The following is a 25,687-nucleotide window of genomic DNA, read 5'->3' as shown; positions in this document are numbered from 1 at the left end:
GCTTTACTCCTCGCGGGTTTTCCTTTCCTCTCTCCCTTCAGGACTCCATGGTGGGCAGCCCCCCTCTGGATGACGAGGGAGGAACCCCCACTACACCACAATCTCCGGTATGTGCCCCCCCCCCCACCACCACTATATCTCAGCGAGGCGTCTCGCAGTCGTTGTGCCTCTCCAATCAAACCGGTTGGCTCTCATCATTCGGATGTTGACGTTCGACTACCCCCATGTGATCCGATGGATTGTCATGAATTGGGGGGTCACAGTACAAAAATAGATATTTTTTGGTATTTTCTTTTTAGATTGTGAGCGCAGTGTCTCTCGTGGCTACAGGGGGTCACGTGAGGCAATTACTTACAGAGTATTTTTTTTATAAAATAATTGATTCTCGTACGCACGATTGGATGTAGATACACGTTGTCATCAGCACTGCCGTATAGCGGAGCCAAGCAGAATTAAAGAGTAATCTTCACTCGGCTAATATTTTGGGCAATGGCTCTTATCCAGACCCTTCTTGGCTCTGATAAAGGACAGCGCTAATGATGAACGCGATGGGATTTTTCTCGATTCGTAGTTGTACACCACTGCCAACGCGCAGTCCCTTAATTTATTATTCGCTGAAGCAAGCGTTGGGGGCTGCTTATCTTGGTCGGCGATCCTGAGTCATTGCAGGAGATTCCGTTGCCCATTTGGCAGGGACAAGCAGAGGAGATGAGCTTCGTGAAGATGATCGCGAACAAACGCCCTCCTTTCGCGATGATGAATCACGTTTGAAAGCCGTAGCGATGTTCAATAATAACGCTTTAAAAGTGTGGAGATTCGTAGAGTGCTTCCGGCGATCCGTCTTCATCTTCCCTGTCTGCGGCGCCTGCATTTCTGTCACTTCCCATGCTCTCTCCGCCTCTCCACTCCACTCTCCCCACTCTGGGTGCCCGTCACCCCTTCATCACCGTCCCTCTTTCCGTCCATGCCCTTCACATGTCGTTCCCTCTCAGAGGGGGGGTGGGGTGGTGTGTATTGCTCTCTCACCTTTCCCACGGCCTGTCCACTCTCTCCTACACGTATTCTGCACCATGCTTTCTGCCCACTGCCTCTCGCTCTGTGCCTCGCCTCTCTCTCTGTATCGCTCTCATCATCCTACCCCCCCCCCCCCGTCCATCCTCACTCCGATCCTTACCCTAACTCACTCTGACCCCGACCCCGACACTGACCCCAAACCAGACCTACAAGGCATCGGTGCTGTTTGCGCCATCGGCCGTGGAGGAGGAGAGCGAGGTGATGTCGCCCCAGAGCTACGGCTCCATGGATAAAGACGACGAACCGAACCACAATCAGAGCAAGCCCCAGGGCGCGCCGACGGACGGCACTAACGGAAAACCCGGCGGAGGTGGCGGAGATACGGCCAGCTCCGGTGCCGACGAGCCCGACCACCACCGGACCCAGTCGCCCGTCGCCTCCCCCAAACATGGTGTACAGTAGAGCTGGGGAGGAGTGGCCTGGCAGGCCCGACCACCAACCCGCTTGTCAGCCAAACTCGTGAATTGAGAAAGTCGGGGCTAGCTAGCAGGCAGGTGGCAGGGTGGCCTGGCGGGCGAGCGGGCGGGTGGGTGTAAATGTGGCAGCCACCCTACATGCTTGTCCATCAGCTTCCATGCGCACGACGAGACGGGAGAAGGAAGCGATCGCGAGATAGAATTGAACGGGGCGGGAGGGGACTGAGAGAGAGAGCGCAAGTGAGGGAGACGGAATATGCGCAGATGTGTAGGTCGGTGGCGGCGGGGGGTGAAAGTACACTGGCTGTGAACTCGGCGATCGCTTCACTCGCAGCCAGGAGCCGGATCGCCCGAGATTGATTGTTGCACAGCCTGGAACACGTTGCACTAAGCGGTAGTGCCGTAAGGCCTTCCCTGTGTTGTTGTTGCGTCGCCTCAATACGGAGGGCCCTCTTTTTTTCAGTTTTATTTTTGCTGTAATTCACTGCGAGGTTTGGCGTGACATTGCCGCATACTGTATCTTTTTCGGCAATGGTCATTTTCAGTTTACGCATCGGTCGCCGTGGCTTCTAGTTGACCCATAGCAGGTCCAGCTGAATTTGAAGACGTGCAGGGACTAATCGTGGGTACGGCCATCATGCACCAACGGCGTGCTTTGCACACTTGCCGGATTACTTGCAGAAAGTCTTATCGACAATTAAAAAAACATTTCCTTTGTGGGGGCCGGATATTCTTAATTAAAAAAGGAGACTCGCAATGTACAATGGTAATTCTCAACGAGCCCGTCCAGAATAAATAGAAGACTTAATTAGATTCGGCTCGTTATCAGATTAGTGCGATGTAAAAATAAAACTTGACCTGGTGCACACTGAGCCTGGGAGACTGCAACCCTCCACTCGGAGACTTCGATGCAATTTTCCTCGTAGCTTCCACTCGTGGGGCCAGATCCACGCTCGGCCTCGTGTCAGAATACTCGGTCAATCGCGAATGGCACGGCCAGACTTCCAGGCCGATTGGCGGCCTCCTAAAGTCTTGGGCGGGGACTTTATTTAGTTGGATCCATGCATGTAGCCCTCTTGGCTGGCCATGAGCGAGCCAGAGCCCACTCGGGCTGCCTCCTCTCGCATGTTGCTGTGTCGCTGGCTGCTTCTTCTTCGAGACCGACCGACTGACCCTTTGGGACCCGTCGGTGATTGGCTTATCCCACGGGGGGCCTGGTGCTCGGGTAAAAATGAGGACCTCGTTCCCAATTCATTGCCACCTCCCTCGTCACTTTATTTTTAAAAGCGCGACGTGTTAAAACGACTTTCCGCTATGATCGCAGCACAAGTATTTACTGCGGCGAAGGAGAGAGAAAAATGAGAAAAATTTGCTTTGTGAATGAAACAAAAAAGAAATATGAAAACGGTCCAAGCGCATGAAGGACTAATATTTATTATCACCGAGGGTGGGTGGCGCGTGTTGCGGTCACACCAGCTGCTGCGGTTGTGGGCGATTGGGGTTACCGGCGACGATCGGCAGTGCCATGCACGCACCGCTGGCTCTGTGGCAGCGTTCCGTGTGCAACGGGGATGGGGGGGGGGGGATGTTCCCTGTTGAGTAACTCGTAGATCGACGGCCGCCGTGGGTCGGGGGAGAAGTGGTGCTGGGAGCAGCGATAATGTTAGTAAAGTAGACGTTAAGGAAAGCTGCCAGTTGTATTTTTTTGTCCCCCGACTGTACGCTTGCGAGAATAATCAGTTATGAGTAGAGGTAATGCGTTAAAACAAAATTGCTGGTGCGCAGTATGGGAACGGTAGCGGGTGAGCGGTGAGAATCTGGTTGGTTTAAAGGAACCAATTTGGTCACTTATGCCCAGGAAATGTTCTGTCTGTCCATCCTTCATGAGTCCGTCCGAGGGCATGTCACGTGTTTTCATGGAAACTACAAAACCCCCTAAACCAATCGCTGAACTCGCCACACAGGATTACCAATATCAATGCCCAAATATATCTCGTTTTTGGGTCACTTTGCCAATTAAATAGTTTTCAGTGGGGTCCACCTTGTGGAACGGAGGTTCCGTTAATAGATTGGCTTGCCAGCCAATTGTCCATCTTGAGATGGGCATAGCCCATAAAAACAGGGCTTCTGCCACTCTTGAGCCACCACCTAAACCAGGAATTCACCAACAGCAAAATGTCCGTTTAATTTGTCAGAGATCCAAAGACAGCCGTGTGCATTCGCAATAGCAATCGTCAAAGTGAAACAATCGTATGAAATAAGAGTACGAAACAATCGTGCCCTAAAGGTGTTTATTTATGATTTTAAAAACGTTTACAGTTTGACATAGAACTTAAATAAAAATGCACAATTAAGGAATTTATTCATTAGGTCAGTTGCACGATAGGGCAGTGGTGTGTTCGAATGTATCTTCGACACTCTCTATGCCGTGCCATCATCATCAATAGCCATGATCAATCGATTGCTGGATGAAGGCCTTTCCGAGCTGTCAATATCCCTCACGGTCTTGTGACGCAACAAATCCACCCCCCGGCGCTTGCACACAAGCTTCATCTCGTTGCTGCATCTTCACGGTGGCCGTCCTCCCGGTCGCGTTCCATCGGCTGCCACTTCGTCGTTGGTCTCAACCACCGGCCACCGTCTCTTCTCGCAACGTGTCCCAAACCCAAGCCCACTCGTCTTTTATTAACAAGTCAACATTGTCTTTTAACCCGTGTGTATATCTCTCATCCACCTGTCTCACAATGAACAGTAATACATACTCTTAGTTCTTTTGGTAAAGTCACGTAGGTAAAATTTTAAATTAAAATTAATAAAAATAAAACAATAAAATCACGACGTGTCAGAGGCAACACTTGCCTCCGAAACGTCGTGATTTGCCTCCGAAACGTCGTGATTTTATTGTTTTATTTATATTAATTTTAATTTCATTTTTTACCTACGTGACTTTACCGAAAGAACTAAAAGTATGAATCCTTGCAGTCACGAAAGCTTCAAATCTAGAACAGTAATACCCCGATTTACATCTTCACCCTTTTACGAAGTCACTTTATTACTACCACACAACCTGATTTGCGTCGTCTCAACACACACACTCATGTCGCCAACAGCATCGTCCGTCCTTTCTCGTCGTTTCGATATTCGTCGTCCCACCTTTGAGGAATACATCTCCGACGTAAACCGGGGTATTACTGCATTTCCAAGCGTGCTTCTCTTGCCTCTGGATCAGAGACATGTCTACTGATGAAGAAACTTAATTAAATTATCTTAAAGTGCGCAGAGAAACATTGGGGAAATGTTTGCTGCTTATGTGTGTGTAAATTCTTGGAATTTGGGACGTTCAAAATCCAGTCTTGTAGAGGCACAGATGGAATGTTTTAATTTTACCCAAGGGATTATTGGATAAACAATCATTCACTATTGAGCTGTACAGACTGTGGTGATGATGATCACGACGATCATGATGGTGTTGAGGGTGTTGATGTGTCGATCATATCAACAATGATGAACCATGCCTGTACTGAGGACTGAGTACCAAAGAATATTGACATTCGTAAAAATAAAATAAATACAATTTTAGATACCTGAAACACGCCACAAACCAGATCATGAAGTTGCTTTCATAACAGGTAATTTTTTGACAATCATACTATTGATTTCAACTAGTTCCATAAAAATACTAAGTAATAAATGATATGCTATAATTATGCAGATTTTATCATGTGCATGATGCCCAACTGCAGATCTGTGGGGTGGCCCATGGAAGGCAGTACAGCAAGTAGTTTACTCGCCTTTCCGTGCAGATCGTTGACTTGTATCTCCACGTATGTGTGGGATTTCTGCAGGCATTCTGATTACCACTGACATTGAAATAACATAACATTTTCAATTTAAGGAATTGGCCAAACGTCCCACGTAGGATGCTCGTGAAAAAGAGCTTTCCTGGGTGAAATAATGACCACTTCCCATGGAATAATATCAGCTGTGAATTGGGTGCAAACGCACTTTATTCATTTCCGGTCTCAAAGTTGCAAATAGGGCCTGGTTGGTTGGGCCATGTAGACTCATTCGTCCGTCTGCCAACACGATATTTCTTTTTTTGCGTTTAAAACTATGCAAATCGGTTGGCTGCTGATAACCAAAAAATGTCCGCCACTCTTCGACGCTAAACACGTAACGGCTAACAAGACTGGGTCTGCGTTAGGACTGATTTTAATCGAACCCCTGTGTAAAATGTGACAATTTAACCATGTTTTTACATTTGATGTTTACCCGTGTTGAGTTCATCTCAGTTTCGGAAGCTTCGTAGTCTTACAGAGGTCATCGCAGTGTTAGTTTATGCCACATCGCTTGCCAGCTTACTCCGTGATGTCTCACTGGGTTACCACCAAGCAATATCTGTAGAAATCACACGACTTGCACGAATAACAAAGCATTGATTTCTCCTCCTTTGCATTTACGGTGGCCTCAGTCCCCTCGTCTGAAACCGTTTTCATCTCTCAACTTCTCTGCCCAAAGGGGCCAGGGGTCCACGGCTCACGCTCCCTCCATCTCCCATTCAATGCCAATCCATTCTTTACCATGGAATGCTACACTCCACACGAGCATTCTCGAGTCATCACTAGAGAACGCCAGTTGAGGTGGGACCCCCCTTGCCTTGCCTTGCCTGATGTTGTTATTTTTCGGTGACGCCATCACCGAATGCAATGTAATGGCGACGTTCAAAAATCTGTCCTGGTCTGTAATTTATTTTCGTTCATCCTGTGAATCTCCCAAGATCATTTTACTCAATAGAATTTATCTATGAAAAAGAAAATAGCAAATCCAGTGACTGACCACGGTGATTTTTTTTGCAAATCATTTTGCAGTTTCTGGGCTTCTGGACAATGTTTGTGCTGAAAGAGAACATTCGAATGCATTTGCAGCTTGCCATATGTTTTCCTACTGCACGACAGGAGGTGTCGTCATCGCACACTGCCGCAGCGCGGCTCACACGCCGGTGAGCTGCAAGTGCAGCGTGTACACACAGTGCGAGGTGGCCAGGCGATGAGAGTACATCAACGGATTCTTGAATCTATATCTGTGTGGAGCTTTTGAGTGTTACCCCATGGTACAGCAAGTGTTTTTTTCTCCTGTTACACAACTTTCCTCCCACACCAAGCCAAACCCTCCTTCATAAAATTGGCCAAACATTACAATCCAGGGCCCTCTTGAAAAAGGGTCTTGAGAGTCGGTGAGGCTTTCCTGGATAAATAAATGGCATTGATACCGATTACTGTCTATTTAATGAAGAGGGGAGTTCATTACGGAATTCCTATTCACAAAGAAATAGTGCTATAGATGTCTGAACAATCATGATGTAAGTGTAATACTGCAAATGAAGACATGTTACGGTTTTTTCTCTAAAGCAATTTTGAGGAATGTACATTGTTATTTGGGTTATGGCAGGGTTTACAAACCCCGGAGTCCATGTGGCCCACCGTAATCCGCATTTCCATGTTCATCAATCTCATTTGAATCTGCGCTCTCAAAACGAAGTGATAAAGTCACGATTGTTCTTGTGCAAGGTCACTGAAGCCTCAAAGTGTCGAAGGCTTCCTGGAAGGTCATGGCACGTGCCGAGGTCTGGTGTATGGCATGTACACACACAAGATCTTTACATTTGAATCGAAGCTCTCTACATTATGCCATCAATTGTTACCAATCATCAGACATGCCTATCTGTGAAACCTTACTAATTGGCTGTGTTGGGTCTTGGCGGGTTTAACGACACATGCAATCTAACCCCAAAAACCTCATGGATAATATTGGTCGCGAAAGCCTACGTGTTAAACTGCTCAATTTGTATCCGAACAGAGAAGATGAACATTGAAAGGATGCGAGCTGTGGTGATTTGCAAGATCTGGAGTGAGTGAAACCTTGGCTTAGGTTGCGTTGAAATACGGTGGCCTAAAAACCTTTGTTCTCTTTGTAAGAGAAGGTGGTGGAGGTTGAGACGACACCAACAGCACTCGTGGCGCCGTTTGCAATTGGCCGCAGAGTGTACAAATGCATCGTGCTGTATGGGAAAACGTGATTCTGGATGCAAGAGCGGCCGCGGTGGGGCCCCAATGTTCTGCGCAGAGGTGTAACGGATCTTACTTAATGGCGATTCATCTTCTTGGTTCTTTCGGTAAAGTCACGTAGAATGGAAATAATAAAATATAATAAAATAATTCTCACGACGTTTCGGCCACAACGCAAGCAGCCGTCCTCAGGTGAAGAACAGGTCTGTCGAGAAGACAGTCTGAATGACACTCCAGGCTTGGAGCGACTATTTAAGCTGGGTTGGAAGGGGGAAGGGCGCCTTGACAAAATAATTTGCATATCAAGAGGAATTTAGCATATTTATGGTAAATGCAGATATGCGATTAGTACTACCTGTGAAATGCGTAGGAGGTTTGGCGGGGGGTTTAAAGTCATTATGCCCGTGCATTATGCAGGATTAGCAGCATCAAACGCGTCCGTCGCTTGTATTTTTGGGGGGGTTCGATGTGCTTCAATCCGGCGTGTTCCATGCCTTGGGTCTACATTGTAAAAAAAAAGCGACCTTTAGTCTTAAGGTGCCCTCGCGTGGAGTGCAAATACAGCATCTGTGGGCGGGACGGTTGCATACAAGACCTTAAAGGTGAACATCTCCCTTGATTGGCACCGATTTAAATCGGAGCTCGGGGAATTTGACAAATTAAGTTGTACTCTTAGGTTTTTTTCGGTAAAGTCACGTAGGTAAATTTTTTTTTAAAAACTTAATAATAGTAATAATGGAATTAAAATAAAATAATAAATCACGACGTTTCGGAGGCAACACAAGTCTCCGTCATCAGGTGGGACCGTCACAGCTAAAATTACTGCATCAAAATTACTGCACCTTGATGCAGTAATTTTACCTGTGACGGTCCCACCTGATGACGGGGACTTGTGTTGCCTCCGAAACGTCGTGATTTATTATTTTATTTCCATTATTACTTTCATTAACTTTTCTTTACCTACGTGACTTTACCGAAAAAAACCTTAGAGTATGAATCCTTGCAGTCACGAAAGCTCCATTTCTAAAATTAAGTTTTAACGTACCTGACCCCCCTGGCGCCACGATGTGTTGTTCGGTCACGATGTCCCGACATTTCACGCCACTTTGCAGGGAACTTCTTCAGTTCACTTCCTGAAGAAGCTCCTAAGCACACGGAGCGAAACGTCGGACGTCGTGCCGAACAACACGCGGTTAACAGCCTGAGAAGAGCTGTACAAGCACTGCCGCGAAAGCCGACGCAGTCGCAATGGGTCCCACGTGACTCACCCCGCAGCCACTGGTGGCCGCTACAATCACACCACAACGTTTATTTTGTTACACCTCTAGAATCTGTGACCGTTTTTTTTCTCTGGAGGAGGCTAATGGGTTTGTTTGCGCTGCTTAACAAAAAAAAGCTAAAGTATGCGACACGATGCCCACTGTTTATTATTTAAAAAAATATTACGAAAAATAAAAATACAAAAAATGCAATGGTGACAATACCTTGTGTAATGACAATAAAAAAATGAATAAAAATGAAATGAAAACCGAACAGTCTGAGGTGCGCCTTTCTGTTGCTGGCAATGTGCGTTACATTTATTAAGTGTGTATTCGGAGGAACGAAGCATTACTAATAGGGTTTTCCCCCTTTTTCTGGCAACTCGGTTTGTGGAGGGAATTGCATTTGAACAGCCACCACCCAAACATAAGATTTTAATTTTTTTATTTGATTGCATACGTTATATTTGTTAACTACTGTAATTAATCAATAAAAACGTGAATCATTCCAAAAAAGACCACCAAACCATGCTTATGACCGATTCTAAACCTGACGAGACAACCCTAGGGGCCGTCCATAAATGACGTCACGCACCTGGGGGAGGGGGGTGAGAACTGTGACGTCACATCAAAATGCGCAACTTTAAATAAATATAGACAACACGTTCTACTTAATTAAATAGACTTGTTAAACATGTTTTCTCCTACAACATCAGAGTGCAGCGCCACATTAAATACGCACTGCAATGACAATAGTTTAAAGCGATTTGAAGCATGTTTTATTTTTTGGGGGGGGCAGAGCTTTGTGACGTCATATTTGAGGGGGGTCTGACTTTTTGTGACGCCGTGTGACGAGGGGGGGGGGGGGGGGTCAAAAATCGTCCAAAATAACGACCCCCTAGCCCCAATCCTGAAAACCACAACACCGAACTCTGACCCTGGCCCGAACATTATGAGTCTTTATAACTTGCAGCCGTCATGGAAACACTCAACTCGCTGCTTGTCCATCAACGGACGCGCAATAAAACGAAGGAATTGAACAAATAAGTGGAAAGTTACAAGATAACAACAACCCGTCATCTCAGGGACCTCGCCACTTAACGCAGCCCTAACATTCACACTCGGCCAAGAACTCAAATCCCTGCCACGAACACGAAGCCCATTGATCCTGACCCTAACCGTACACCCGTGGCTCTGAACTATAACGCCTAACTCCTTCGCCACCCCGAACCCCACAGTCCAACCCTCACCCACCCCAAGTGCGGCTGCCATCAATGTTCCAGCAGCAGGAGGCGCCGTTGAGCTGCTGATCCCTCCTCTCATGTTCCCCCACTCACCCTCCACTCACCCTCCACTCGTCCTCTGTTCCTCCTCTCTCGCTGCCCACTCACCCATTATCACTCCTTCCATCCCTCCCAACTCCCTCCTGTCTTCCCACCCTCCCATACCACTCCACCCTCCAACTCCACCCTCCCACCCCCCCACTCCACCCTCCCCTCCCCCGCCTCTCTCCACCCTCCCCTCCGACTCCTCCCTCCCCTCCCTCTCCACCCTCCCCTCCCACTCCACTCCACCCTCCCCTCCCACTCCACTCCACCCTCCCCTCCCACCCCCCCACTCCACCCTCCCACTCCACCCTCCCTCCCCACCCTCCCCTCCCTCTCCACCCTCCCACTCCACCCTCCCCTCCCACCCCCCCCACTCCTCCCTCCCTCTCCACCCTCCACCCTCCCACTCCACCCTCCCACTCCACCCTCCCACTCCACCCACCCTCTCCACCCTCCCACTCCACCCTCCCCTCCCACCCCTCCCTCTCCCCACTCCTCGCCGCCTCTCTCCTCCCTCCCCCGGTCCCGCACCGCCCCCTAGCGCCTCTCGCCGTCTCCGCAGCCCCGCGGCGTCGCTCTGCGCCCCGACTCGGCACGCTCGCTGCCTCCCTCGCCATGGCGGCCTCCACGCTCAAGGTAAGACGGCCGACTCTACACGCCCACCCGGCACTCACGGCGGAGACGACGACGATGGGGGTGGTGGTGTTTGGTGGTGCTGTTTGGTTTTGATGGTGGTTGTGGTGTTTGGTGATTGATGACCGTTGCGCCGTGTTTTGTGAACTTGTGGATTTGCTGCGGTGGGGATGATGACGATGACGGTGGTGATGATGGCTGTGGTTGTTGCAGGTGAATCTGACCGTTCCGTTGTGTGCGCACACGTGCGCGCGCGTGTGTGTGTGCGCACGTGTGCGCGTGTGTGTATGCACGTGAGTGTGGTGATGTGCGTGAGTGTGGTGACGTGAGTGAGTGTGGTGATGTGAGTGAGTGTGGTGATGTGAGTGTGGTGATGTGAGTGTGGTGATGTGCATGAGTGTGGTGATGTGAGTGAGTTTGCGATCCGTGTCTGCAGCCCGTGCTCTACTCCTACTTCAGGAGTTCGTGCGCTTGGCGCGTCCGGATTGGTGAGTTCACGGGGGGCGGTGACCCGTCAACAACAACCACAGCAGCAGCATCACGCGTGCCAAGGCACACACGCACAACACACGTGTGTTACACACCACGTGTGTGCCACAAGTGCTACACACGTGTGGGAGTGGGGAACGGTGGCGCAGTGGTTAGCGCGGCGAGCAGAGTTCGATTGTACGTGTGTATATTGAACTTTCTTCACGCCGTACGTAGCCAACCGTGCTAATCGCACGTGGGCTAAACGTCTACACGCGCGCCCCCATATGTGAACGTGATAGGGCGCACGTGCACGCGTTTAAATCACGTGTGTGTACACTACGTGTGTACAACAGGTGTGTGTGTGTATCTACACCCAAGCATGTGTACACGTGAGCCCGCGAGCTCACGCACCTGTACAGGCGTTAACGTGTGCAAGTTAACATGCACCTATGTGTACACTCGGTCACGTGCACACTTAGCCACGTGCACAGCCAGGCCCACGTGCACACTCCACATGATTCAGTGCAAAACAGAGGTACATGTTGTGTATCAGTCAATTTAGCTCCCACGTGGTTTCAACAACTTTCGACTGCACTGAACCGCGAACACGTGTCGGGTGTGTTCCACATGGGTATACAGGACACGTGTGTCTCCTGAGCCATGTGTTGACGACCATGGTATGTATACGTACACACAACATATGTCGAATGTTGACCGTGCGTAAGAGAAGAGTAATTGGCTACAGTACTAGTAGAAACCACGCGGACACGTGCATTTCGAGAGCGCCTATTCCGGGCAGCGTGACACACGATACGGTGTGCCAACTCTGAACGCTGATCAATTCTATGGCACCATTATTTGATCATTGTCGAGAATGTTACCAATTACGGAGTCCTAAGCGCCCTTTGTTTAGATTGGCAAACGCGAATGCTGCCGTCGGCGGAGTGGTCGGCACACTGGACTTATAACCCCGAGGTCGCCGGTTAGACTACACATGCCAGCATGGCAGTTTAAGACAAGTAAACCCGTAAACCCCTAACACAGGGTGGTTCACAGCCAGCTGTAGAGTTCCAAACGGAGATTCATTTTATTATGTTTTATTTATTTTAATTTTATTATTTCCATTCTACGTGACTTTATCGAAAGAACCAAGAAGAAAAAATTAACCCGTAAAAACAAAGTTTTCACTATAAATCCTTTATATGCGTGGCATCGGGGCGACTCGAGTCCTCTCGTCCTCTGGCCTGAGATGGCTGCCACCTATGGGTCAGATGATTGTCTGGCAGCATTAAACAATTGGTAATTAAATATTTAAAAAATGTTCCCTAAACAGTGTAAAATTTTTGAATTTTTTTTCACGAAAATGCATTGTCACGGCACAACGAGTCTGTGTGCAAAATGTCAGCTCGATTGGATCACGGGAAGTGGGTTAAAAAACGACCAAAAGATTTGCACGGTCCTAAGCAAGCAAGCGAACTTAATATAAAGGATTTAAAAATAAAAATGACAACGGTGCAAGTTTTCTCAACTGGAACCTTTGTTTGCTGGGGTAAAGTGTGTGGGTACTTGCCACCTTATCCGTGTCTCTGTCCAGCGTGAAAGAGTAGTCTAAAATACCCTCCAGAGAGGCCCTCAAAGAACTCCCTCCGAGCAAGTGACGGCAGGTCTTGCACCACTTTAAACTTTACATTTTTTTCATTTATAAAGTTGAACGAATGACCTGGAAAGCCACGGGGATTGGAGGTTTGGAAGGCCTGCCCCTAACCCGAGTAACGTTCCACATTCCTCAAAACTGGTTTGCACCAAACCAAAACGTCTTCACGTGCTGGATTAATGTTCGGGATTTACACCTACATTGTGATTTTGTTCAGACCTGCTGCTGCTGTTATTGTTGATTGAATTTTCATTATTAACTTCCCTCTTAGTTAAAATATGATAATAATGCAGTTTATTGTATCCGGGAATTCCTCGCTTGGTCTCAAGACTCTTTTTCAAGGTGGTCCTGTTTCGTGTGGAAAGTTAGACGATCCCATTATTGAGAGTTTTAATTCGTGTGGGAGATAACTGGAACACTTTTTATTTTATTTTAAAAAACCCATTGCACATACTAGGAGGCAGCACTCCATGCTCCACTGGATTAGAACCCTTGGATGTCGATACCGGGTGCCATGGGGGTGACAACACTCAACACTGCCCACCGCATTCGAACCGTGGATCTCACTGGTGTCAAGTACCAGGGGATAACACTCCATGTTCCACACGCAGGATTTGACCTGCAAATTTCAGTTATATTGGATCCCTAAGCCACCCAGCCACCTCGTGTTTACAGTATTTGTTTGTAATGTGTGTTGCAGCCCTGGCGTACAAAGGCATCGAGTATGACCAGATTCCTGTCAACCTCCTCAAAGGCGAGCAGGTGAGCGATGGCAGGTGTAGAGGTTACACCCCGTTCGGCTCAACCCATCATCCTTCTGAGGACGTCAAAATCGGTACCACTTTGTGAGAAGGCAAGAGTGTAGCAACGAGGAATTTCGACCACTGGCTTATCGCTGCATTGGGAGGTGCCTTAGCCATAAATGAGTAGCTGGTTCGGCATTAAAACATCAGCACTGGGGAGACAAATGGGACCAGGCGCTGTCCTGGCCACATCACATCCGCTTGTGCCGTTCCGGTATTAATGGGCGCTCGCTAACAGCCCTTGCCCCGGCGGTCTTGTAATTGCTAAATGTGTTAATTAATCTATATATGTGTGTGAGAATGCAGCTGACAGATGATTTCCGTAAAAAGAACCCGATGGGACAGATTCCAGCGCTCGACATCGACGGAATAATTCTCTCACAGTCGGTACTGGCACGCATGCTAACGCACACAGATACAACAACAGCAACAGCTGCCCCGCTCGTTGTGAGTGTCGCTCATCTGCCCACCTTTGCTGTTGGAGGGCGACTGCCTCCAACTGCCCAGTGGCATCCTTAAAGAACCTCCTCCGCAGAGGCCGATCTTGACACGGCTGGTACGGGTCATCGGCAAGTTCAATCAGCTCCACATCCTTCTTTAATGTATCAGTCCATCTCCTCTCGAGCCCATGCCACGCCCTTTTATCCCCCTCTATTCGGCCAAAGAGAAGCCGCTATCCACATACACGTACACACACAAATTAACGTGCTCATGTACGCACGTACACGCAAACATGTACGCATGCACACACGCAATGACACATGAACACAATAATATGCATATGCACTCAAAGACAAAATTGTTTCCATAACATTATTTTTAACAGACTGTTGGGGCAAGTGCTGTCAGAACACGAGCACAGGCTCGCACACGGCGGTCCCGGCAGAGGCGCACTTTGTCGTTCGTGTCTCGTTCAAAGTTTTGTCGCCACCGTCATTGTCGTGAGCCGACCCTTGTCTCCTTCCGTCCCCCGCTAGCTGGCGATAATCGAGTACCTGGAGGAGACGCGGGAAGGCCCTGCCCTCCTACCCAAGGAGCCAGGGAAGCGAGCCCTCGTCCGCATGATCTCGGAAACCATTGTCACCGGCATCCAGCCGCTACAGGTGACGCTTTCCCCGTCACGTATGGTTAGAGACAGGATGGGCGGTCGATGCAATGGATTAAGCAACAGAAAATGGTAAACCGACAGTTTTTTTTAGTGGTCTGTTACTCGAGTCTCTTCAAAATAAGCAGCCGTCCCAACACCCCCACCTTTCGAAGGTGGGAAACCCACTGCAAGCCACGCCCAACGCTGCCAATGACATCGCTAAACCCCAACCATTGCTCATCATTTCCACTTGCTCATTATACTTGGTGAGACGTACAAAATATTGTTTTTGTTTGCCGCTCCTGAGACCTGTTGCAGACTTCAGAGGAATTCATAACGAAAATTGAGGACGATGGAGATGACGCTGATCTTGACTCCAGCGTACCTATGTCCTTGCATCCTCTCCCCACTCCCATCACAGAACCTGACCGTGCTGAAGTACTTGGGGGAGGCGAGGAAGGAGGAGTGGGCCCAGAACTTCATCACCAAGGGTTTCCAGGGTATCATATTTGTTTTTTTTTTATCTATAATCTATTACCCTTTGTCAATCCACTCCTGGATGAAGGCCTCCCCATGTCGTGCGGGTCATGGGAGTTACTTGACCGCCGTGTATCACCACCACACTGGTCAGTGCAGGTTGGTGAAGTGATTGGGGGGGGGGGCAGTGCAGGTTCAGATATCGCTCACCACTGGCAGTAGCCGTGGCCCGGAATCAAAAGCAGGTTGCCTGGTCTACAAATCCCTTCGTGGTCTTGCCCCACCATATCTTGCCACGCTAATATCCTTCGACGTGCCTTCTCGCCCTGTACGTTCACAATCTTTGCGTCTCTCTCTGTTCCTCTTCCACCTTGCACTCAATCCGCACTTTCGCTCTTTTACTCTTCTCGCTCCCATTCACTGGAACAAACTTCCCCTCCACATTAAACAGTCAGCTTCGCTCACGAGTTTCCGCTTTGTTTTCCCTAGCTCGCCCCACGACCCCTTAGTCTCCACCTCATATTTGCCACCGTTACTTTTCCCTCTTCATATTCTCATGTGGCTCTCACTCGTACCCCATTCGTTCAATCCATTCATCATCACTTACGGTCATCAATTTCGCTTTCACCGATTTCACGCATCACAGATTTCCCATTACTTCCTCTCATCTATTTCATTCACCTCATCTCCACCATTCCATTCATATGTACTATTGTTAATTCTGTCTAAAGCGCCTTGTATAAGGGACTATATAAATGATTTTAAGCTAAGATAAGGTTCATAGCACAGGGCACGAAGCCACCACGCCGCCCCTTGGTAGCAGAACAATTTAGAAAGCAATCTCGAAATTAGCTCATCTCAAGATACCGTACAGTGGAGTCGCATTGGCTAGCCGTCGAACAAAGACGGTTACCGCATCGTGCGCTTTCAGATGCCCTTCTGTGGCCATCTGGAACGCTCTTCCAATATTAGATAGCCACCGGGAGCTATGCATCTTAGATCTAGATTGAAAAACTAATTTCTTTAGAACTGCTTTTTGTGTTTAGTTTGCTGTCCTTCCGTACCTCCGATTAGGAAGGTTGGCTACGTATGGTGGGAAATAAGTTCAACATCTTCTTGGTTCTTTCGGTAAAGTCACGTAGAAGGGAAGTAATAAAATAATAGAAATAAAACATAATAAAATAATTCTCACAACGTTTCGGCCACAACGCAAGCAGCCGTCCTCATTCTTCATCTGAGGACGGCTGCTTGCGTTGTGGCCGAAACGTCGTGAGAATTATTTTATTATGTTTTTTTTATTTTTATTTAATTACTTCCCTTCTACATGACTTTACCGAAAGAACCAAGAAGATGAATCCCTGCAGTTACGAAAGCTTTAAACCGAAATTTAAGTTCAACATGCGTACGTAAACTGCACAAACTAAACAAACATTCAAACAGTCGTTACAAAACGGAAACGATGAAAACGAAACGAAAGCGGGAAATGCGCGTTGGGCAAATGGAGCGTTTGTTCGCGACGCTGCGAGCCGGTGCGACGTGCGCCTGCGCGATGCGGACCGATTGTGCGCGGACGCTAACGCGGTAACGCGCACACGCGTGCTGTCCGTGCCCTCTGTGCCGCTGTCCTGCTCTTCCTGCGAGTGCAGCCGTGGAGCAGATGTTGCAGAAGACGGCCGGCAAGTACTGCGTCGGAGACGAGGTGAGGGCCCCAGTAAACGTGGAACGTTGGCCCAACGGTGGGTCAACGTTGGTTCGGCAGTTTCAACCACGTGCCAATGTTCTCTCAACGTTCGCACGTGGTTGAGCATGTTTGTTTGCAAGTTTTGCCACAAATATGTGTGGTTAATGCAGACTTAATGCCTTGCAAAATGCATTAAGTCTGCAAAAGGCATGTTTGAACATCTTAACACCAGTTTTTTTTTTCAGAAAAGATAAAACCTATTCTTATTTTTCGTGTTGGTTCAGCGTTTCCACGTTTACTGGGAGTCAGCGGTGGTCATTTTGCAGCCATGTGACGTGCGCGCCACGTTTAGAGTTTGGCAAGTGTAAGTTTCAAGGTTATTTTGTTGGCTTCCCCGGAAGCGTTCCGGGCGGGTCGTTGGGGTGCTCATAATGGCCGTGTCACAACACCGCAGCCGACGCCGCCTGTCCGCGCCTGTTTTTCAGGTGACCATGGCCGACCTGTGCCTCGTGCCACAGGTGTACAACGCCACCAGGTAAGAGGTCGCGCTCTCGCGCTCTCACACCGGAAAAAAATTTGCTTGACTCGAAATGTGGCAAACGTGCCTTACACTGGTCATCTTGTCAATTCTTTATCTGCAAGGAAAGCGTTACTTAGTATCTTTTTTAAAGAAGTTTTTTAAGGAGGGTACTCCATTGGGTTATGTAGCCAATTCCTTTTTAATGAGTGTTTGGGCTGCGACAAGAAACCAGAGTACTCAGGCAGGTGAGGATATAGCAGTCGCCATACAGAAATGTTCCTGAACCCACTTGCTCGACTGTCATCTCCTGGCCCCCTCGCAGCCCCCAGTGGGTTTTAGAGTTTTACAGATCTCAGCGTAGTCCACCAACCCCCTTAACTGTGGCTGCCCAAGCGTTCCCCTTGCACGTAAGGTAATCAATACATTTAAATCAGCAGCTCAAGCCTCCCGTAAATAACGTGACCCCACTTTGAATCCCCCTCCCCTCTCCCCCGCCCCCTGTAACAACACGCCGCTCTGTGCAGCTCACTTTTGCTCGCTCCTTCCTTCAATCTCCCTCCCTCTCTGCCCTCCCCTCTCACCATCACCATCTCACCATCAACCTCTCACCATCATCATCCTCTCGTCATCACCCTCTCATCCTCGACAACTTGGCCCTTCTCCCCCTCATCCTCCCCTTCCTGCTCGGCGTCTCCTCCTTTCTTCCTGCTGCTCATCTCTGTCTCTTTTGGGGGATTCCATTCCAGCATGCCGTCAATTTACCCGTTTATGTTTTTTCCATACATTATATTTTTTACTTCCCCCTCTCGTGGTGTCCCAGGGGTGAAATTCATTTGCTCGCTACCAGTGTCAATGTAGTCAGCATTTAAACATTTAGTCAGTCTAACCTGCGGCATTTCAGTCACGTCTTAGCCTGTGAATTTCATCTAGTTGTTCTCTTAGGCTTTGTCGACTAACGCAGTGAAACATTTTGTTCACCCTTCGTTTTTAAATGTTGGTGTGAAGGGCGTGCAATTCCCTTTCCGTCCCCACCTCCGAATATTATCAGGTTAGCCAATCGGTGAACTCGGGAAACCTTTTTTATACATATACAGACAATTATCGTTTTCGGTCTTAGTCTTCCTCATCGCAGCCGGTCGCGCCTTGGGTGGGCAGTCATCACCGTTGTCATCATCATCATCGCTCTTGACGATGATCTCCATCCGATCATAGTCATCATCGACGACTGGAATCCAAAAAAACTTTTGACGATCGCATTCATCACAAATGTTGTGGACAAAACGAACTTTGGAGCACGTACGGCCGTGTGGTTCAATAACGGAACGTTTATTAATAGGTGATCTAGTACCATATCCCGAAAGGTTTGCGGTAAAACGGTGCCATGCAGCGCTGCAACTGAGGTTAAGTAGGGTTAAGATTTTACGGAACGGTAAATCCCATCTTAGCAAGGCCACACAATCTCTTGTCGGAGACAGACTTTGGGTTTTTTTTTTAAATGACGGCCACTTGTTATTTTAATTAAAAGCAGACACAGGCTGGACCTCCTGAGATCTCGGGACCCCCTGGGAAGTTTTCCCCTAGGCCTTAGCATCCTGGTGTTGGGGGGTGGGGGGGCCGCCCTCTTATATACACACAGATGGAGAGAAAATTTTCTCTCTGAGCAGGTTCATAGCTATTTGTGATCAAGAGTCTCTGCTGTTTCAAGGGTCAAACTACACGCACAATACCAACACAAAATGTAAACACATCTAGACTCCCAAGCGCAGACAGAAAAACATCTTTGAGACCTGGCCAACGACAAAGGTGACCCACAATGGCGAGCTTTGCGCGAACCGTGACATCCACTGTCCGTTTAAAGACCGCATTCTCCGGGCGGCAGTAAAAACTAAAAATTGAACCACACCGTCGAGCCAATTGTCGGGTTTGCGCTCGTTAAACTTGTGGGGGACGATCGAAGTGACTCGGGGAACTGGCAGCGAGGGTGGCAGCGGTGGTGGCGGCAGTGGTGGTGGTAGCGGTGGCGGCGGCAGTGGTGGTGGCAGCAGCGGTGCAACCAACATGCCTGTAGCGTGTGTGACCTTGCTTCAGGGGTTATGGGGGCGTGCAAGAAATGAGGTGGGGTGCAAAACGGTGAATAATAAGCACACTTCGAATGTCTAGATTTGAAGCTTTCGTGACTGCAAGGATTCATATTCTTGGGTTTTTTTCGGTAAAGTCACGTAGGTAAAAAAATATAATTAATAAAAGTAAAATGGAAACAAATTAATAAAAATCACGACGTTTCGGAGGCATTTTACTTTTATTAATTTTTATTTTTTACCTACGTGACGTTACCGAAAAAACCTAAGAATACACTTTGAATGGTTGTTGAATTTGTCGAAAGAATGAGTAACGATGTCGTCTGTTGCATCAAACCGTTGGTTTTAGAATCGGAGTCAGACTATTTCTACTGGAGGAATCCGATGAGCATCGAGCTCTTTTCACAGAAGTCCAGTTTTTGAAATCACAGTGTATATAGATCTGTTTTTAGCTCTCAACCCCTGTGTATATCAAGAAAGGCTCTCCCCTTGTTTGACTTGAGTGTAAGATTTAGAATGGGCTCTGAGCTTTCAGCAGGGTAGGGTGTTCAGCCTCCCCTTCCCCCTCCACTGAAGCTATTGGGCCGTGGTGGTGGTGGTGTAGGAGTAGAAATTGGAGGCTCTTTCACACCGCCGTCGCTAAGCTCTCTAAATAAGCGTCGCCTCGGCGGGTGGTGGTGGTGGGTGCGGTCGATGGTGGCGGCTCGTGTATTGGAAGTGTTTGTGCAGCCCTTGTCTGCGTCCAGCTGACAAGTAGCTGCAATACACACGCACACACGCGCACGCGCGCGGCTATACACGCGCACACACTTACATGTGACGGTACGTGCACACGACTGCACGCACAGCAATACACACGCACACATGCAGTGATATATACACACATGCAGCGATATAAACACACGCATACCAATACACACACACACATTCTTTGGTTCTTTCGGTAAAGTCACGTAGATAGAATAAAACAAAGTGAATACAAATAGTAATAATACTGTAGCCTGGTTCTTAATCGGAGTGAGTGTACTGGCAGTCTATAATGTAGACTGTAGCCTGGTTATTAAGCTGGGTGAGTGTACTGGCAGTCTATAATGTAGACTGTAGCCTGGTTCTTAATCAGAGTGAGTGTACTGGCAGTCTATAATGTAGACTGTAGCCTGGTTATTAAGCTGGGGGAGTGTACTGGCAGTCTAGAATGTAGACTGTAGCAATGGTTATTAAGCTGGGTGAGTGTACTGGCAGTCTATAATGTAGATTGTAGCCTGAAAAATAAAAAAAATAAAAAGCCACGACGTCTCGATCGCAACACAAGCATGGGTGCAGGAATACACAAGCACGGGGTGGGGTGGGGGGGGGTCCTGTTCTCCTGCAGGGCCAACACACGCTTACACACGCGCGCGTTCCATTACGCTCTTGTGCGCTACTAGCCCCAAGAGGAATTCTGGGCTCGTAGTGCCTCTGACCAACTCTCCGTTATTCAACGGACTTCTTTTATTTACAACCTGGTGGGAGCCAATTGAGACTTCTGGTCCCTTGGTGGTTTTTGTTTGCTTTTGCAAGGGATACCTTATTAAATCAGTGCAGACCAAAACCAACTGGAAATTAAGATAACAAAATAAATAGCAGATGTTCAACATTTATGGATGGAATTTTCCAAGACAAAACAATATTATTACGACTATAATATTAAACCGTTTGCTACATTCAGTGATAATGTTTCCACCGCAGGGATTGATCGCTTTAATTCCTGCCTAATCTTTAATTGTTACGAGTAACTGGGATCTCTGATTTCTATCAACTTTAGCATCAAAACTCCATGGAAGGCAAATTTCCTTGGTTTTCACTGACGTCGAGTGTCATAAACGTTGAGGCGTTTAGCACGTGACTTAAAGCAGTGAAGAACTCACGGCTGACCTTTGCCCTATGAATGAGTGAAATTAATAAACAACTTGGGGCTGTACTAATAGGGTTTTTCCCCTTTTTTCTGGCAACAAAACTGACACCTTTTTGCAAGGAATCATGCTTACATTAACCACAATACTTGCAGTCAAATGCAAACAAAAAACAATACTTTGATAATTTATGCATTGTCCTTGGAACTGATTGGTCCACACCAGAGACAGCTTTCTTTAGAGCCTAGTTTCATATGGTGTTCGACCAGATGATAAAGAAAGCTGTCTCTGGTGTGGACCAATCAGTTTCAAGAACAATGCATAAATTATCAGAGTATTGTTTGCATTTGACTGCAAGTATTGTGGTTAATGTAAGCATGATTCCTTGCAAAAAGGTGTCAGTTTTGTTGCCAGAAAAAAGGGGAAAACCCCTATTAGTATATTTTGGTACTGGCAAAGGAGGTTCCATGAGGAAACTTGGGGCTGTATTATTTCAGGGCCCCACATTCAAATATTTTGCACCCTTTTACTCCTCTCTTACAACATCTCTAGAATTGAAACGAGTCTCTTATTCACAAGTCACCCAATCGCGGTCGTCTGTGTATTCGGTGTCCAATTCACAACGCAGGTCTCAATTGACAACTTCAAGAAGCAAGCAGGTCTGTATATTCGTAGGCACGTGATTACAAGAGTAAAAATCCGCCCTCCCCTCCAAAATACTGTTAGACTAGTTACCACCCAAAAGAGTGTAAAAGTAAAATATAAATGCACGTCAAAGTAAAATTCACTTAGGCCCATAATAACTTGTTAGATTTGAGACTGATTAATAATTAGTGCTGTGGAGGTTTTCACAAATATTCTGCTGTGAGATGGACACTCAATTCCAACTCTTGAGATTTAATATTTGGTTTTATTGACGTACGACAAACTCACTTGCCCCTGGTGTGGATGAAGACAATTCTACAAGTGAATTTCTAAATATGTGTGACGTAATCTCCTGGGACCAAGTACTGAATCTGATTAAAATAAAATATTAGTCTCGCTTCCAATGGTTTGAGCGTTTTTCTAGAGCAGGGTGCGTGGGAGCGTGCAGCGTCCTTGGTGTTTAGATAAAAAGCCGCAGGAAGGCATCACAGACATAGTTGGCATCAGCGTTTTTCCACCACGGTGTGACGCACTGCTCGGCGAGGGCTCCAAATTGACACTTGGCCTCGCGACGTTCCCACCTCGCGACTTTTAACGCCTGTGGCGCGAGATCTGAATTAAATTTGGCTGAAAAGCCCCCCAAAAAAATAAATCTGAAATGTGTTTTCCCGCTCAAACAAGTCACCCGCTAGCAGCACTTATCTCCAAGCCTTTGCGGGAAACTCCACATTCCTATAACAGGTGGTGTGTGTGTGTACGCGCGCGTGTCACCACCGCCGGTGCAGGTTCAAGGTGGACCTAGCGGCGTTCCCCACGTTGCGGAGAGTGCACGGAGCGCTGGAGCAGCTGGAGGCCTTCCGCGTCGCCCACGCCGCCCGCCAGCCCGACACTCCCCCCGAGCTGCGCCAGCCGTGAAACCGGCGCCACCGGGAGATTCCACCGGCGATGAGATGGACACCGCCGTAGCGTTCACCAGCAATGAGAATGACCCCATAGTGATATTCGGAAGCCCCAAGACCAATAGCCACCGAGTAAACACTCATTAATTGGCTGACAAAAAAAATCTTAATATGTAGAGGACCACAGAACTTTGGCAATCGTTGGTACCAGCTCACCCACACAGCTACCGCTCCTGGCTTGTCCGTGGTTGCTCGCGTCTCTGAGTCGTTCTCTCTTTGAGAGTGACGACTGTGCGGCGCATTCCAAGTTGAAATATATTTTTGAGGTGCACCAGATAGGAAATGGGCCAAAAGAAGTCAAGGTTTTGGTTGGGACGTACGGGCCACTGATATGTTCACGTGCCTCTTTGCGTGCGCGAGTAATATGCATGTGTAGCTGTGTATAGGGAGCAGTGGTTAGTGCATTTCTGGCCACGGGTAATGTCAGTGGAGATTGATATAAGAAACGGTCCTGCGCCTCACCTAGGTCGACTCGGCGTTAAATTAGTACCTGGTGTGTGCAAACAGCATTCGGGAAACAAAGGCGGCCGAATATGCGTCTCGCCACACCACCCCTTCAAGCGCCGTACCAGTCTTGATAGATGTTCCAAAACAGCTCTTGGTTCAGTGCCCTGTGTAGGCGCTAGGGGATCCCTGTCATTTGTCGATGTGCATGTGTGTGCATTTTGTGGTATTTTTTGGAAATTAGATTCACGGTGGAGGAGTCACCACCCACCGTGCATCTGGACCACCAGGGCCCTCGTTTTCCGCCGTGGTGAATGCGAGCGCTCCACTGGGGGCGTCATCTGCTGACCAACGTCAGACTTTCCCTCGATGACCCATTGCCCACGCCGCGCCACAGTAACCCAGAACATCTGGGGTTCGTTCTGTGGCCTTGCCAGGCGAGCCTTCGACGCTTTTTTGGCCAGCTTCAAAAGTGCTGGCGCAAGAGCCCCCCTGGGTGATGTCACCGCCACTTGGGTGGCGAACGACGGCCGTTACGTGCGCGTCTGCGGTTCCACCATCCACAGAGCCGCGACGCACAACCGCTGTGTGGTGTGAGCCACACTCAGTCCAAGCGATGAGGAACAAAATAAAGATACAGGCATTACACCTCCTATCCGTCCCTCCACGTAGAACACTTCTACACATTCCATCAGTGGCGTATCAGTCTGGCTGTGTATAATTTCAACCGCATTGGTTCAACACAAACTGGATTAGTTTTGATGTTCAGTGTCTCATCGGCGGGTCGGTCTTGCTTCAACCGATGCTGGTGAACTGTGAGATGTCTATAGGGGACCCTCCCTGTTAGATATGGATCCGTGTTTAACGCAAAACTATGAAATAGTTAAGACAATGATTAGCATTGCTGTGGAAAACACTGTATTACAAAGTAGCCTTAGCTGAACCAGCAATGGTGATGTCTGTTACCTGTGCCCTAACTGCCAAGGAACCTAATCTCTAGAAATCCGTGAGCTCACAACCAATCGAGTGCATTGATTTAATAGCAATCGGCAAATGAGCCATCCATCTATTATTGGGCTAATCCCTTTCGTTGTCAATAACGCTGCCTTAGAAAGAAACATATCCATAAAGGGTGACATTTATGGAAGTGGCCGTTGTGCATAACGCATAGGCCAGAGAGCTAGAGTCAATAAGTGATGTTGCTACATCCAGAAATACCACTCAGCTAGCCAGCAAGTAAGCAACGCGTATTCAGTCGACCCTTATCAAGACGGATGGCAGCTAACTTGATCGTCACTTATTGTTTTGGAGACTTTGGTAATGGTGGAGGTAGCACGGTTGGTGACGCTTATAGGGGGCGATTTCGACTAATAGCTTAACGGTTAGAAAAGGAAGCTTTCGCTACCATACTAATCGAACCTTTCATTGTCTTTATCGTCAACCCATTAAAGTGACCTTCACATGTGAAACTGGACTTTGTATTTTCGTGCATAAATCGAGCGAGCGGCATTGATTAAGTGACATCGTGATGTGTGCTGATTTCCTGCGTCATAAAAAGCCCCCACCAATCGAGATGGAGTGCATCTTCTTCTAAGCTACGACTCCTTGATGACACTTTCCTGTGACTCGAGGCCTGGTAAGACGTCCCCCCCCCGGCCAATTTTGACCTCGTCACAATGACCCAAAGCAGCGTCACCAAATAATTTATACTTTTCCCCAATTTGAAAAACACATTCCAACCACAGTAAGTCCGACTCAATGTACACCTTTTTATTTGTTACAGAAGATGAAACTTCAGACGGTATTTAAAACCATCGAACGTATGGGGCGGGAAACATGTTAGGCATAAAAAACGAGGTTTAACTTTTGTAAGAAACCGGTTCAATACGAAGTCCATGGCATATCGACATACTAGTATGGCATGTTATTTACAGTAAATGGTGAAAACTTTTATTCCTCATTTTTGCGCATAATCTTCACAGTCGCGTGAAACATTCCATCGGCAAATGTTTAAAACTGATTAACAAAAAATTACAAAAGTGTAAACACTACGGCAGAGTTGGAATGTTATCGGTATGTACAAAACTCATCGGGTGTTTTATGTAATGGTCATTTTTTTTTCTTTTTTATTCGCTAAGTGCAATGGAGCCGTAGGCCAGAGCCCCTTTTCAACTTGTTGACTTGAGGGACGCGGCCGTCGA

General features: G+C 47.8%; 2 protein-coding genes across 5 annotated transcripts in view; both read left to right on the top strand.

Annotated features, from left to right (window-relative positions):
- Nucleotides 1-8,312, top strand: part of LOC133341338 (CSC1-like protein 2) — a 92,233-nt gene extending 83,921 nt beyond the window's left edge. For all 3 annotated transcript variants that reach the window (XM_061549879.1, XM_061549880.1, XM_061549881.1), the window contains 2 exons: nt 42-107; nt 1,219-8,312. In XM_061549879.1, the coding sequence (XP_061405863.1) occupies nt 42-107; nt 1,219-1,476 (324 nt within the window). In that variant the 3' untranslated portion in view covers nt 1,477-8,312. The remainder of the gene's footprint in view (nt 1-41; nt 108-1,218) is intronic.
- A 2,317-nt stretch (nt 8,313-10,629) lies between these two features.
- GSTZ1 (glutathione S-transferase zeta 1) lies at nt 10,630-24,960 on the top strand. 2 transcript variants are annotated; one of them, XM_061549877.1, is made up of 9 exons: nt 10,635-10,778; nt 11,212-11,263; nt 13,601-13,662; nt 14,010-14,090; nt 14,681-14,806; nt 15,212-15,290; nt 16,914-16,966; nt 17,434-17,483; nt 22,869-24,960. In XM_061549877.1, exons 1-9 carry the CDS (start codon nt 10,758-10,760, stop codon nt 22,996-22,998), a joined length of 654 nt encoding a protein of 217 aa, XP_061405861.1. In that variant the 5' UTR covers nt 10,635-10,757; the 3' UTR covers nt 22,999-24,960. The 2 variants fall into 2 exon arrangements, with proteins under 2 accessions (XP_061405862.1, XP_061405861.1); XM_061549878.1 differs by lacking the exon at nt 14,681-14,806 and having other exon boundaries at nt 10,630-10,778.
- Nucleotides 24,961-25,687: the final 727 nt, after the last annotated feature.

Source organism: Lethenteron reissneri, chromosome 11 (assembly GCF_015708825.2).
Source record: "Lethenteron reissneri isolate LAM-NWPU_2019-01 chromosome 11, ASM1570882v1, whole genome shotgun sequence".
NCBI classification, from domain to species: Eukaryota; Metazoa; Chordata; class Hyperoartia; order Petromyzontiformes; family Petromyzontidae; genus Lethenteron; species Lethenteron reissneri.
Note: the sequence above shows the minus strand (reverse complement) of the source record. Positions and strands in the feature narration are given on the sequence as shown.